The sequence below is a fragment of the Lepidochelys olivacea genome (genome assembly GCF_965140295.1).
Source record: "Lepidochelys olivacea isolate rLepOli2 genome assembly, chromosome: 2".
Classification (NCBI taxonomy): Eukaryota; Metazoa; Chordata; order Testudines; family Cheloniidae; genus Lepidochelys; species Lepidochelys olivacea.
In genome coordinates this window covers 35655803-35669961 of record NC_140412.1, presented here as the reverse complement: position 1 = coordinate 35669961, position 14159 = coordinate 35655803, and the positions used below count along the sequence as shown (strand labels likewise).

General features: G+C 43.9%; 1 protein-coding gene across 3 annotated transcripts in view; it reads left to right on the top strand.

The window, feature by feature from the left end:
• Positions 1–14159, top strand: part of ZFPM2 (zinc finger protein, FOG family member 2) — a 443433-nt gene that overhangs the window by 94090 nt on the left and 335184 nt on the right. For 2 of the 3 annotated variants that reach the window (XM_084620787.1, XM_084620786.1), the window contains exon 2: positions 1450–1608. The exons of the other annotated variant lie outside the window; for it this stretch is intronic. In XM_084620787.1, the coding sequence (XP_084476913.1) occupies positions 1450–1608 (159 nt within the window). The remainder of the gene's footprint in view (positions 1–1449; positions 1609–14159) is intronic. 3 annotated transcript variants of the gene reach the window in all.

Here is a 14159-nt window from a genome sequence, read left to right as displayed (position 1 = left end):
AAGTGGACCCACTGTATCAGATTCTCAAGCAGTGTAAATTGGCATAGTTCCATTGAAATCAATGCCAGCTGGGAATCTCTCACCCATTGACTTCAGTAAAGACAAATTTCTGAGAGCAAAGGTTGCACAATGTAGCCAAAAATTAATTTGACTACTTTGATTCAATGGGAGTAATCATGGATTCCTAATAAATCATATGAAATTCCAATACAGTCAGTATTCTGTTTCTTTTAACAACTTTATCCTTCCCTCTTCATTTAATGCAATAGGAACATTTATGTACTGCCTCTCAGTATTATAGAAGTAGTAAAAATAATACTGGAAAACTATCCTATAAGTACAAATTACATTTTGTCATGAGAGAACTAGCTTTCATTTCTAGCAAGAAATCTTCAGTCAATTATAAAATGGGGCAATGCTTTCATTAGAGAGAGAGAGAGAGAGGTGTAATTTTCCTTCAAGTCTCAACCATGTATTTTGAAATCTCTTTTGAAATCCACTTTTAATACAAATTTTGAAAAGTATAGAATTTATTAAAATCTTACTTCAATTAAAATACATTCCATTATTTCCAATCTCTATTAAAATCTCAGGTAAAACTCTGTATCTGCGAAAGATGTATTTAGAAGGTAGTTAATATTAACAAATGAACATAATGTGTACTCATTATTTGCTCATCAGCAAATTTGACCTTGCCCCTAGGCTAGTAGTGACAAAACGTAGTTACCATCTGTTGGATGTTTGGTCTATGTGAAATGAATTGGTAATCTCAGTCCAGTTCCTGTCAGCTGTATGACCACAAAACAAAAAAATAATCAGCAGAATTGCCACTGACCGGTACCCCATTAAAGAGGCCAAGGACTTAGTGGCCATGGAGACTACAGAATTATTGTTTAAGTCATCCCTTCAGAGAAGCATTGAGGCCCAATAGCAGGGCAATGTGGGGAAATTTGCATTAACTATTCAAAGGATAGATGACTCAGGTCTGTAACTCAAATTTAATGAGTACTAGAATTCAATGTAACATTAAAAAAATCTAACAAACAACATAAAAAGGGCTCTTCTTCCATGTATAGATGTGGGGTTTGCATATATAATTTCCATTTCCATTATTAGGAATGGCTGGCCTAAATACCACAACTGGATAAATGACAAAACAGATAATTTGCAAATATTATTCCAAAAATATAGTAATATTTTACATATTTGAAATATATGTGAGCTATTCACTGAGCTGGCAGAATAATGAGAAAAATCACAATGTATTTTTAGATTGCAATACATTGGATAAATTATCTGATAAATGTTGTTTGATCATTTCTAATAAATTCCCAGCACAGCAATAGAAGAATAGACCCTAGTTAAAGCCCTTTAGTTGTAAGATATGAGGCTTTTATTTCATTTTACTGTTAGATGATTTTGGTACAGTGTCCCTGATTCTCTTTAAAGGGCCGCTTGAGGATGCCATTGAGGATGAAGAGGAAGAGTGCCTGTCTGAAGAAAATGACATTATCTCAAAAGAAGACTTTCCATTGGAGGAAAGCTTTTCTGCAGAGTTTGAGCCTGAGAATCTGAGTTGTGAAGAAGTGGAATACTTTTGTAATAAAGGTAATCAATGCAGCACAGTGCTTGAGTGAATGAAACCGATATGTGCACATGCACTTGATCAGAAACATTTTGTGGTGTTTGAAATGCAGAAAAAGCCCTATGAATATGAAGCCTTAAAATAAGAAAATGATCAACTCTTGTTGAGTCATCTTTCAATCTGGTAATAATTACTGCAAAAATTTTAATATGGTAGAGCTATTTAAAACGGACCTCACATAAGACAGAGAGCTGGCAATACAGCAGGCCACTTCATTACTTCCTTGCCCATGTTAGGAAGCTTGCTGTGTTTTTGGATTCTTGAATTAAAATAGTGCTCATTGATACACTGTCAGCACTGTGAGCTCAGTGATTTGCAGAAAGGAGGGCTTTTAAAGTTGTAGATGCCTTTTTGGTACATCAGTTGTAAGTTATTGAAGATATATTTATTTTACTAAGAAATATGTCAATGCATTCTTAACCTGTGTTTGGTCTCCAGGGTATGTTGTTCCCCATCCAGCTGACAGAAAGGTTTCTCTTTTATGAAAAATTGATTTAATTTTCTTCTGCTAGATTTCCATTTGATTGTTTTATTGTTTGTCTTCCGCAGCTAAGGATGCTCATCCAGTATCTAGAACCGTTGTGGTAATGTTTGGCTTATTAATCGCAACGACCCAGGAAGTTTGGTTCCTGTGATTTTTCTTTCTGTTCTCTTCAGGGCATTGGAATATTTTTTCTCACTGGTTTGGTGGTCTCTAGTTTATTGTTCATGATTTTCTTAGGCAAACTGGAACAAGCCTCTTTGAGTGCAGTCAAGAGTTATAGCTTAGGCCTGTAGAGTGCTGGTTGCCATAGAAGTAGGTGGTAGAGAGCGGAGAAGGCAAGAAAATACAACTTCTGTAAGTTTCCCAAACACATGACTATGTTAGGAAGGGTTAGTAAGTTGATCCTTAGCAAGGATATGGCACCTAGGAGAACAAACAAGCAAAGATGCAGTTTTGAATTCCAGAGCTAAATGGCTGATCATACTAAGACTGAACAAAATACTTTAAAAACACAATAAGCTAAATGCTGTTAACATTAAGAACATAAGAATGGCCCTACTGGGTCAGACCAAAGGTCCATCTAGCCCAGTATCCTGTCTTCTGACAGTGGCCAGTGCCAGGTGCCCCAGAGGGAATGAACAGAACAGGTAATCATCAAGTGACCCATCCCCTGTCGCTCATTCCTAACTTCTGGCAAACAGAGGCTAAGGACACCATTCCTGCCCATCCTGGCTAATAGCCATTGATGGACGTATCCTCCATGAATTTATCTAGTTCTTTTTTGAACCCTGTTATGGTCTTGGCTGGCACAACATCCTCTGGCAAGGAGTTCCTCAGGTTGACTGTGTGTCGTGTAAAGAAATTAGTGCTGTAGGCAAACACTGCATCCATTATGAGCTCAGTGGTTGCTCATGCTTACCCTGGATAGTAGTTTGCTTGGTTGAATGGAAATATTTGGCCAGCCACTGGGATTATTCCATAGTCATTTTGTGTTGTAGCTCAAGATCTTTAATTTTCATTTGGATGGTCAGCATGCCAGCTCCTCCCAAGTCCTCTCTGACCTGTATAGGATGCTACATGACTCCAGGGGAAAGGGAGGGGACTCTGAGAAAGGATTCATATTGGGCTGATGGAGCTATTGCTTTCCACTGTATACTCATACTACTTGGAAAGTCTACCCATTCTACAAAGCCCATCCTGTTCTTTGTGAACGAATGCAAACGTGTTTTACTTATTTTATTTGATTTACATGCAATAGTAAGTTGTATATTTATAAATCTTGCTGTTTTTTTTGTGAGGGACAACAATGAAATAATGGGAGTGAGGCTCACAGGTATAAAATCAGGGATCTGGAGGGGGACAATGAGCAGAGAACCCTGGACAGCTCCCACTACTCCTCGAAGGTATTCAGGGAGTCAGTGGACACAGCCTAGAGGAACTCTTTCCAGAGACATGACTTGAGGGAGGATCAGAAGTAGGCCCCGGAGTCGCAGATCATCCCCCACCCCCTGTTCAGCTTCCTCCTCCAGGTACAGTGCCAGGAGGAGACTGATGAGGAGGTCTCATGACTTTGTGGGGCCATGGATAGAGCGTGCGTAAATCAGGAAGTGTGGGAAAAATGGGATATAAATGTGCGCCAGGGTCTCCCTCTCACTGAAAAAGGAACAGGTGTCAGAGGATGTCATGAACCGTGCCAGGTACATGCCTGGGCTCATGGCACCATGAAGGAGCTGCCAACTAATATGCCTGGCAGACTGTGGGGCCAGGGTGGAATATGGATTAGCCCACTGGGATGCCTCTCCCTCCTTGGGTAGCCGGAGTTCCTGCCACTTGGTGTCAGAGCAGGACACGAGGATAAGGAAATGAAGGGTGTGGATCATGAGCACATTCAGCTGTTTCCTGGGTGTGGTTAAGAGATGGACTGACTGTATGTCTCACAGATGGCTCAGATGGTATGTAGGGAGTGGCTGGGAAAGCACGGAGGGCCAGGGCTCAGGATCAGACAGGAAGCACCCTCCCGCAGGATCCACTCAAGGAAAACCGCAAGAGGCAGGTGTGAGAGCTGCCCTCATCTCCTGGAGCACAAGCTGGGGGACATGCAGGATGTAGAGTTCCATGCGCCGGCCAAGTGCCATGGGATTCACCCTGTTACCCTGATTATAGTCCATGAAGTCTCCAATCCTGGTGGTAACAGCCAGAACCAGGCTCCAGTGCATTGACAGGGACTCCCTCACCTGCACACCTAGATGGGGGTTGTGTAGCAAGGGCTCTGCGAGGAGGCCCTCCCCATGAACCTGGTTGCCAAGACTAGCTTCTAGGTCCTGAGTAGGTCCTGGTAAAAGACGGACAATGTGAAAAGGTCTCAGGAGACCCCCTGGAATGGAGATAGAAGAGCTGCTGGTTGTATCGGAGCACTCATAGAGGAAGATGTGTACCAGCACACTCTACACTGAACAACCTGAACCATAAAGGAACCTCTGCAGGGCCTGGAGATGGAAGCTATGGACTGGAATGTGGAGGCAGAACAGGCGCTGTCCACCCTCCTCCAGTGAGAGGCGGGGAAACCCGCAGAGACCCAGTGCAGCCCTGGCCAAAAGAATGCCAATATTTTCTTCTCGAGGCTGGCTAGGGGGAGGGCTCAGGGTGTTGAGACAGTGCCAGAGCATGGGCAGGACCAGTTGGTTGATCACTAGTGCTCTCCCATGCAGGGAAAGGCATCGGAGCAGCCCTGTCCACTTCTGCAACTGCTCTGCCACCCTGTTCCTCAGATCAGCCCAGTTCTCCAGGGAGGAGGGATCAATGGCAGAAAGGTAAACACCCAGATAGAGCAGCAGACCCATGCTCCACCGGATGGCTTGGAGTGTGGGTGGGAGGGAGCTTGCCTGCCGCCCGTCCCCAACCATCAGGCTGGAGCTCTTGACCCAGTTGACCTGGGTGGAGAAAGCCACCAAATATATAGCTTGGCAAGCCTCCACCCATGCTAGTTGGCTTGGGTCCTGGACCACAAGGAACACGTTGTCAGTATACACTGACAGGACCATCCACAAATCCAGCTCTTGGAGCACCAACTCCATGAACCTCTTGTGGAGGAAGGGCTCAATGGTGATGGTATACTGCTGGCTAGACAGTGGGCAGCCCTGACACACTCCTTGAACCAAAGATGACTGGTTCAGTCAGGGTGCAGTTGAGTTTGACTAAACATTCCGCAGAAGTATATAACACTTGGAGAACGTTTTTGTTACTATGTCTTTAAAAAGGCATCTACTGAAACATTTAAGTGAAAAGTTGAAGTTAAGGTGATTCTATGTAACTAGATCAGGCAGTAAAACGGGTGACTTAAGTTTAGGTATGAAACTAGAAGTTCTAAATATATTTGTTGATTCTTCAAAGTGAATGCCATGTGATTCTTGATGCTCCTTTCTCAACTTGATATGTATAGTAGTAGTTATAAAAGAAGCTTTAAGTCTATCCACTGCAACTCCTAGGGGGAAAAAATTTAAAAGAAAATTTCTAAGGATAACAGGGCACATAAAATTCCTAATTTCTTTCCAAATGAGGCAGTGTAACAGAAAAGTCCCACTTTGAAATAAACAGAGAACCTATTCTGGAAAAGAATGGAATAGGAGAGTATGAAGGCAGTGGTTTTCAAACTGCGGTTCATGATCCAGTACAGGGTCATGGAATGTAAGGCACTTGGTAGCGGTGGCTCTGGTCAGCACCGCCGACTGGGCCGTTAAAAGTCAGGCAGGCCAGTCCCTACCTGTTCTGATACCGCGCTGCACCCCAGAAGCAACCAGCAGGAGGTCTAGCGCCTAGGCAGGGGGGGCCCTAGGCAGCCCCCGTCCTGAGCACCAGCTCCGCACTCCCATTGGGCAGTTCCTGGCCAATGGAAGGTGGGTGGGGGCAGTGCCTACAGGCGAGAATCGCGCAGAGCCGCTTGCATACCTCTGTCTAGGAGCCGGACCTGCTGCTGGCCGTTTCTGGGGTGCAGCATGGTTCATGGTGCCAGAACAGACAGGAAGCCTGCCTTAGCACCCTTACTGCACCACTGACTGGGAGCCGCCCAAGGTAAGCCCACTCCCCAATCCCCTGCCCCAGCCCTGAGCCACCCCAAACCTGAAGGCCCCTCCTGCACGCCAAACCCCTCATCCCCAGCCCCACCCCAGAGCCTGCACCCCCAGCCCAAAGTCCTGACCCCCTCCTACACCCCAAACCACAGCCCAGAGCCCGCTCCCACACCCTGAACCCCACATTTCCAGCCCCAGCCCTAAACCCAATTCTCTGCCCCAGCCTTGACCCCCTCCCGCACCCCAAACCCCTCATCCCCAGCTCCATTGGGTCCTGGGCATCAACAATTTTCTTCAACTGCATCGCCAGAAAAAATGTTTGAAAACCACTGGTATGAAGGCATTTAAATGGTTCAGCTATGGTTGAGTTGTTTTGTATCTCAGAAATTTAGTACTGTTGGCATGAGGCCACATGTTCCCCTTCTGTGGACAAAAGACAGGAGGGAAAAACTCACCTGGGAAGTAAATGAGTTTCATCTCACAGAGTTTCCTTTTCACCCTCCTCCCAATGGAAGGGTTTGTGACATTATTGAATGAGGTCCAGTGTTCCTAATTGTCATGATTTTGTCATGAGTCTCATGCTATTTGGTGTTTTTCTTAAAACCTGAGATGCTGAAATCTAGAGATTACATGATTTTTTTTTAATTTTCTACTCTTCTTGGGTGTGGAGGAAAGCTTGAAAATGTGAAGTGAGTGTACCCTAAAGGCTCAGAAACCAGAGAGAAAGAAGAAGAATCTAAATGCATTTCTTTGATGGCCTGACTCATGATTTTTGAATGCTTGGATTTGGCAGTACTGGAGAACTGCAAAACACACACATCCTGTAGGTCTGCATGGAAAGTAGAAAACAAATGGGTAGATCCAGGAATCTTTCTTCCAAGATGACATCATGGCTTTTGATGCAGCCATCCATACTGCCTTTGGTTATTTCTGCCTGCTCACCACCATAGGTGCTAGCAGAGTGAGTTAATACTCTGTTGCAAGGGGAGTAGCACCAGAGGTAACCCTTTTTACCCCTTTCCCCCCTTCCAAGTGATAGTGAGTAGCACCAGAGGTAACCCTTTTTCCCCCTTTCCCCCCTTCCAAGTTCCTGCAGAGAGAAGATAAAAGGGAACAGGGAAGGGTTCTAGTGAGGACCCAGATAGAGCATGTAGCAGAGCTGGTGTTTACCCCCTTCTGTGCTGTGTTATGTATACAGTGTTTACTTTTTAATCCCTTCCCAACCACGTACAGGGAAGGAAGAATTGGGCCCAGAGGTTTTAATTATCCCAAATAGGCACTGAAATTAACAAATCATTGGAAAGGGGCAGGACTGAGTTCCCATGTTATTAGCTTGACTGAGATGGGATACATGGGTATTAACAACTTGGCTACTTAAGGTATTTGGCAGGAGGGAGTTTTCTGTCAGGCTCTATCTGGCTGTTTTATGGAGAGGTGGCATCCTTGCAACCAGCTTCCCTGATAAAGTCCTACTCCCAGTTGGTCGAATGGTGTGGGAGATATCCAAAACTTTTGGACAACCAAGCATTCAGATAACAGAAGTGCTATTTTGAGCTGCATTTTCACTGCTATAAAAATGTGGGGACTGAAGGGAGTAATGCTGATGTTTACTTACTAGTTTTTGAAGCTTGGGGTACAATGCTTGTCAGAAGAGACCAAGGTCTTCTATGGGAGTGGGTGCCAATACAACCCAGTCTCATCAGCGTTGTAAATCTGCTGGTTTGTAAGCCCCTCCATTTCCATAATCTCCAGCAGTTGGTTGTGATAGGGTGCAATGGACTCACAAAATGTGCTCATTATTTCACCAGTTATACTCAATGGACGAATACCATGCCATTATTTAAACTGTTTGAGCCAGCCATCACTGGTGCTAACAATCGCTAAGGGGTTAGTTGAGAAAGTATTAGCTGGTGATTAACTAACACAGGGATTCATGGGGGACACACTTCATTTTGTGTAACTACAATTTTTGTATAAAGGGAGTTTGGATAACTGGATTTATACTGTATGTCCACCCATTAATTCTGGGCTGGAAAATTGGTTTGACCACAAGATTGCCAGACATAGAAAGCAAAGGAGAATGGTTCTGCAAAAGTGTGAAGCAAATTAATCAAACTGATTTTGAGTTACATATCATTAAACAACTTTCCACTTTTCAAATTATGAATTTTGTCTAGTTTTTCTTTTCCCTCTAACTCATAAATGGCTTGTTAGAACAAAACACCTGGAAAATTCCCAAACCGAACAAAAAAAATATGATTTTTAAACAGCAGTTAAAGTTTCTAAATGTCAATAATTGTACTTGTCTGCCTGATCATTTCAAAGGATCAAGAACTCAAAGTAAAGAAATGAACAGTGTGTAAGTGCAGATGTATTATAAGCAGACTCTACAGTTAAAGTTTTCTACTATTTTTATTACAAGTCTCCACAGTTGCTTATAAATAACTTTGTCAGACTTCAGCCATTTTGACTGAATTTTTTTCCATGTCAGGCTGAAATTTTTTGGAAAGTTTTAACAAAAATGGTTCAGATGTTTTTTGAGAATGAAGCCAGAGAAAAGTGTTTTGTCAGTGATAACAGAATAAGATCTTACAGCTGCTTCTTTGAGAAGTTGTAGAACTTTCTTGGAGCAGGGACTAGAAATTTGGCAGGAGGTAGCCCTGGTGTCAAAGGGGTGACTTTGCTGTCGTAGTGAAAATCCATCCAGATTTGTCCAAACTTTAAGCCTCTGAAAATTGCTATTTGCGCTTGTCCAGTAATGATTGTTACAAGGCTGTTAGTGAAAATATCTGAAGATTCTGTCTGCAAGGAGCTTGTTAGCCTGAGGCTTCAAGGCCAAAGAAGGACTTTTCCTGCAATTGCTCTTCCTGATTGGTAGGGGCTGCTGTGGTACTTAGCACAAAAACTGAGATGAAGGAGACAATTTCTCTTGTGCTGTCCTTGCTAACAATAGAGAGCATGGAAGAGGAAGCAGCCTGACTTGAATGCAGAGGGGTGAGAGGCAGTGTGGGGACTGAGGCAGGCAGAGTAGTAAAACTGAGTGATAGGAGACTGGGAGACAGGCAGGCTGCCAGTGATTGGGAGACAGGCAGGCAGGGTGAGCATCAGAACAGAAAGAAACCAGGGACAGGCTAAGGATGATAGAAACAGAAGTGGTCAGACAAAGAAAGGGGAAGGAAGTCATACTAGGGGATGGGGCAAAAGGGGACAAACTGGAGCTGACAGGGGTAGAAGGGACAGGTGCCATAAATGTTTACTTGGCCATGCTGCCTGAGGGAAAAATAGAGTGTGATCATCTCATTAAAGAGACAAGGTGGGTGAGGTAATATCTTTTATTGGACCAATTTCTGATGATGAGAGAGAGAAATTTTCAAGCTTACACAGGGTTCATAGAATCATAAGAGTCATAGAATATCAGGGTTGGAAGGGACCTCAGGAGGTCATCTAGTCCAACCTCCTGCTCAAAGCGGGACGAATCCCCAACTAAATCATCCCAGCCAGGGGTTTGTCAAGCCTGACCTTAAAAACTCCTAAGGAAGGAGATTCCACCACGTCCCTAGGTAACCCATTCCAGTGCTTCACCACCTTCCTAGTGAAAAAGTTTTTCCTAATATCCAACCTAAATCTCCCCCACTGCAACTTGAGACCATTGCTCCTTGTTCAGTCATCTGCTAACACTGAGAACAGTCTAGATCCATCCTCTTTGGAACCCCCTTCCAGGTAGTTGAAAGCAGCTATGAAATCCCCGCTCATTCTTCTCTTCCGCAGACTAAACAATCCCAGTTCCCTCAGCCTCTCCTCATAAGTCATGTGTTCCAGTCCCCTAATCATTTTTGTTGCCCTCTGCTAGACGTTTTCCAATTTTTCCACACCCTTCTTGTAGTGTGGGGCTCAAAACTGGACACAGTACTCCAGATGAGGCCTCACCAATGTCGAATAGAGGGGAACAATCATGTCCCTCGATCTGCTGGCAATGCCCCTACTTATACATCCCAAAATTCCATTGGCCTTCTTGGCAACAAGGGCACACTGTTGACTCATATCCAGCTTCTCGTCCACTGTAACCCCTAGGTCCTTTTCTGCAGAACTGCTACCGAGCCATTCAGTCCCTTGTCTGTAGCGGTGCATGGATTCTTCCATCCTAAGTGCAGGACTCTGCACTTGTCCTTGCTGAACCTCATTAGATTTCTTTTGGCTCAATCCTCTAATTTGTCTAGGTCCCTCTGTATCCTATCCCTACTCTCCAGCGTATCTATCTCTCCTCCCAGTTTAGTGTCACCTGCAAACTTGCTGAGGGTGCAATCCACACCATCCTCCAGATCATTAATGAAGATATTGAACAAAACCAGCCTGAGGACCGACCCTTTGGGCACTCCACTTGATACTGGCTGCCAACTAGACATAGAGCCATTGATTACTACCTGTTGAACCCGACAATCTAGCTAGCTTTCTATCCACCTTATAGTCCATTCATCCAGCCCATCCTTCTTTAACTTGCTGGCAAGAATACTGTGGGAGGCCGTGTCAAAAGATTTGCTAAAGTCAAGGAACAACATGTCCACTGCTTTCCCCTCATCCACAGAGCCAGTTGTCTCGTCATAGAAGACAATTAGATTAGTCAGGCATGACTTGCCCTTGGTGAATCCATGCTGACTGTTCCTGATCACTTTCCTCTTCTCTAAGTGCTTCAGAATTGATTCCGTGAGGACCTGCTCCATGATTTTTCCAGGGACTGAGGTGAGGCTGACTGGCCTGTAGTTCCCAGGATCCTCCTTCTTCCCTTTTTTAAAGATTGGCACTACATTAGCCTTTTTCCAGTCGTCCGGGACCTCCCACGATCACCATGAGTTTTCAAAGTTAATGGCCAATGGCTCTGCAATCACATCCCAACTCCTTTAGCACTCTCAGATGCAGCGCATCTGGCCCCATGGACTTGTGCTCGTCCGGCTTTTCTAAATAGTCCTGAACCACTTCTTTCTCCACAGAGGGCTGGTCACCTCCTCCCCATGCTGTGCTGCCCAGTGCAGTAGTCTGGGAGCTGACCTTGTTCGTGAAGACAGGCAAAAAAAGCATTGAGTACATTAGCTTTTTCCACATCCTCTGTCACTAGGTTTCCTCCCTCATTCAGTAAGGGGCCCACACTTTCCTAGACTTTCTTCTTGTTGCTAACGTACCTGAAGAAACCCTTCTTTTTACTCTTAACATCTCTTGCTAGCTTCAACTCCAAGCGTGATTTCGCTTTCCTGATTTCACTCCTGCATGCCCAAGCAATGTTTTTATATTCCTCTCTGGTCATTTGTCCAATCTTCCACTTCTTGTAAGTGTCTTTTTTGTGTTTCAGATCAGCAAGGATTTCACTGTTAAGCCAAGCTGGTCGCCTGCCATATTTAGTATTCTTTCTACATATCAGGATGGTTTGTCTCTGTAACCTCAATAAGGATTCTTTAAAATCCAGCCAGCTCTCCTGGACTCCTTTCCCCCTCATGTTATTTTCCCAGGGAATCCTGCCCATCAGTTCCCTGAAGGAGTCAAAGTCTGCTTTTCTGAAGTCCAGGGATCTTCAGTTCTGGGAAAATTACTCAGAATGTCACAGCTAAATACAAGGTGGAACAGATTGTTTAGCAGAAGTAGTTAATACATATTTTAAGGGACCATTTAAGGTAAAGTAACTCGTTAACATCCCTCCAAACATTGGGAGTAAAGGAAGGGAGGACACCTGTTGTTAGTGAGTTATAGATTGTTATAATAAGCCATAAAGCTTGTGTCTCTATTCAATCCGTGATTTTTAGTGTCTAGCAAAATTATGAATTTAAGCTCTCAGACTTGTCATTTGAATGTATTGTGCAGGTTTCCTTTGAGGATGAGGACTAATAGATTACATATAGAGTGATCACTTTGTGGAAAAGTGCTTACCCATCATGATGTGGTATTTTTGTCTTTTATCATTTTCCTGTGTGAGTTCATCCGAGGATGGACATCTCATTAAAGACTATCATAATGCATACACATAAGGGGACCAAATACAAGTTGCCCAGGCATTTTTTTCCAGACTTTCCCCTACGCACACACTTACCACAGGAAATCCACATTCTTCTGTCTTCCCAAAGTCCATTCCAGTTCTTCCAGATAGTACTGATTTTGTACACTGAAAGAAATGGGGAAAAGATCTGTAGGTCTGATGCCTCCTCTACTTCTTGAGGGCGGGATCTAACAAGTTGTCACACCCATCTCTCTTGCCCTGTGTGGCCGAGAAGCAGTATGATGATGAAGCCTCTCTCAAGGGAAGAGGTATCTAGAGGTCTAGGGTAGAGTCCATGAGGCTAAGGAATTTTCAGCTGGCTACGTGTACAGAAGGGAAGGGGCAATAGCAGAGAGTAGATGGTGGCCTCTGTCTAGCGTTGGAGGATGGGAAAATCATCAGGACAGCAGGTGTGGGAATATTCTTGGAGATGTTAGATAGAGGGAAGAAGTAAAGGGAGGTGATGGGCATCTCTGATAATTAGGGGAAGGAGTAGGAGAATCTATTGATACTGACTCTCTCATGGTGTAGATTCAGAGCCTCCATGGCACACAATCTCTGATCCCACCTGACTACCGCATTTTGTGGGGCTTTCTAGTTGTAGCTGTGCTGTGCTGTTGCAGTTCCCTCCATAAACTATCTCATCCCACTGCCCTATTGCTAGAGGCCACATTGACAAATGAATGCTGTAATAGCAAACCTGCAGACATTACTGACTGGGAAGGCATTCCTGGGACCCTTAACACTATTGGTGGTCTTCAGGACCCAAGGCAGGTGGGTGGTCCAATCATAAACCAGTGGTTGGTAGAGTCCATTATAGATGGTGTATGCTTCATGGTCCCAAAGGCCACACTGCTTCAGATGGTGATATAGCTTCTACCACAGGTACTCAGTTTATGATGCAGTGGTATATGGTTAGAGCAGGGAACAGTAAGTTAGTACTGTAGGTTCTATTGTTTCTTCTACCAGAGACTGCTATACTGTGTGAATTTACTACATATTTGCAAAGGGCATGACAAAATGGGGCCCTGGTTCCTAATTGGGGCCCCTCAGAGGGCATCTGCTTTTCCTGTAGAGGTAGGTGAAATATAGTTCCATCTGGAGCTCAAAAATGCTATTCCTGAGTCAGCAAGAGGGGAATGCTTGGGACTATATGAGCATGCAACCTTTACAATGGTCTCATCCTCTGGCTATGGCAGTGAAGAATGAGCCTAGAACTTGAACTGAACTTTCTGCTCATGTACATCATTTTACGACTAGGCTGCCAGGCCAGCTTAGGGCTGGAATTTTTTACTTTAAACCATGTGACCTGATTGTGCAGTCAGGCTTGAGATTCAGGGAAATAGCTGCAGAGTGATTCTCCATATAAGTATCAATAAACACAGCACTAAGTTATTTTCCTTCATACTGTATGTGAAAAGTTATCACCACCACCATCTGTAATACTCGCCGAACATTTAACACCCTGATTTTTTGTGATTTCCTTCTACCTTCTGGTGTGGGTGGTTTTATTTTGTGTGTAAATATTCTCTGCTTCTTTTCTACCTTGCTCTAATGTCTAACAACCATGCTTGCTGTTTGCTGTGTTCGTTGGATCCGAAAGTAGGTTTAGCTATTTTTTCAGAAACTTTTTTCAATCATTGTGGTTCTTTCCTCCTCAGTAGTGGCTTTAATGACATATTTTTACCTCCTCTGATTCTACAGCAACTAAAAGCAGGATCACCATAAGGCAGCTATACCATAATCACTTTGAGCTCAATAAGGAGATCTTTACAGGAAACTTTGTTCTTTTTCTTAACAGGATTAAGAAGCTCAGCTCTTTAAATTCTTGCATATAACACTGACATTTCCAGGGTGTGTTTTGGACCAGGTAGTTCCAAGAGAAGGAATAAAAAAGAAAAGCCAATATGACTTTGTTTTTTACCTTGCTGGAGGAGCTGTTTG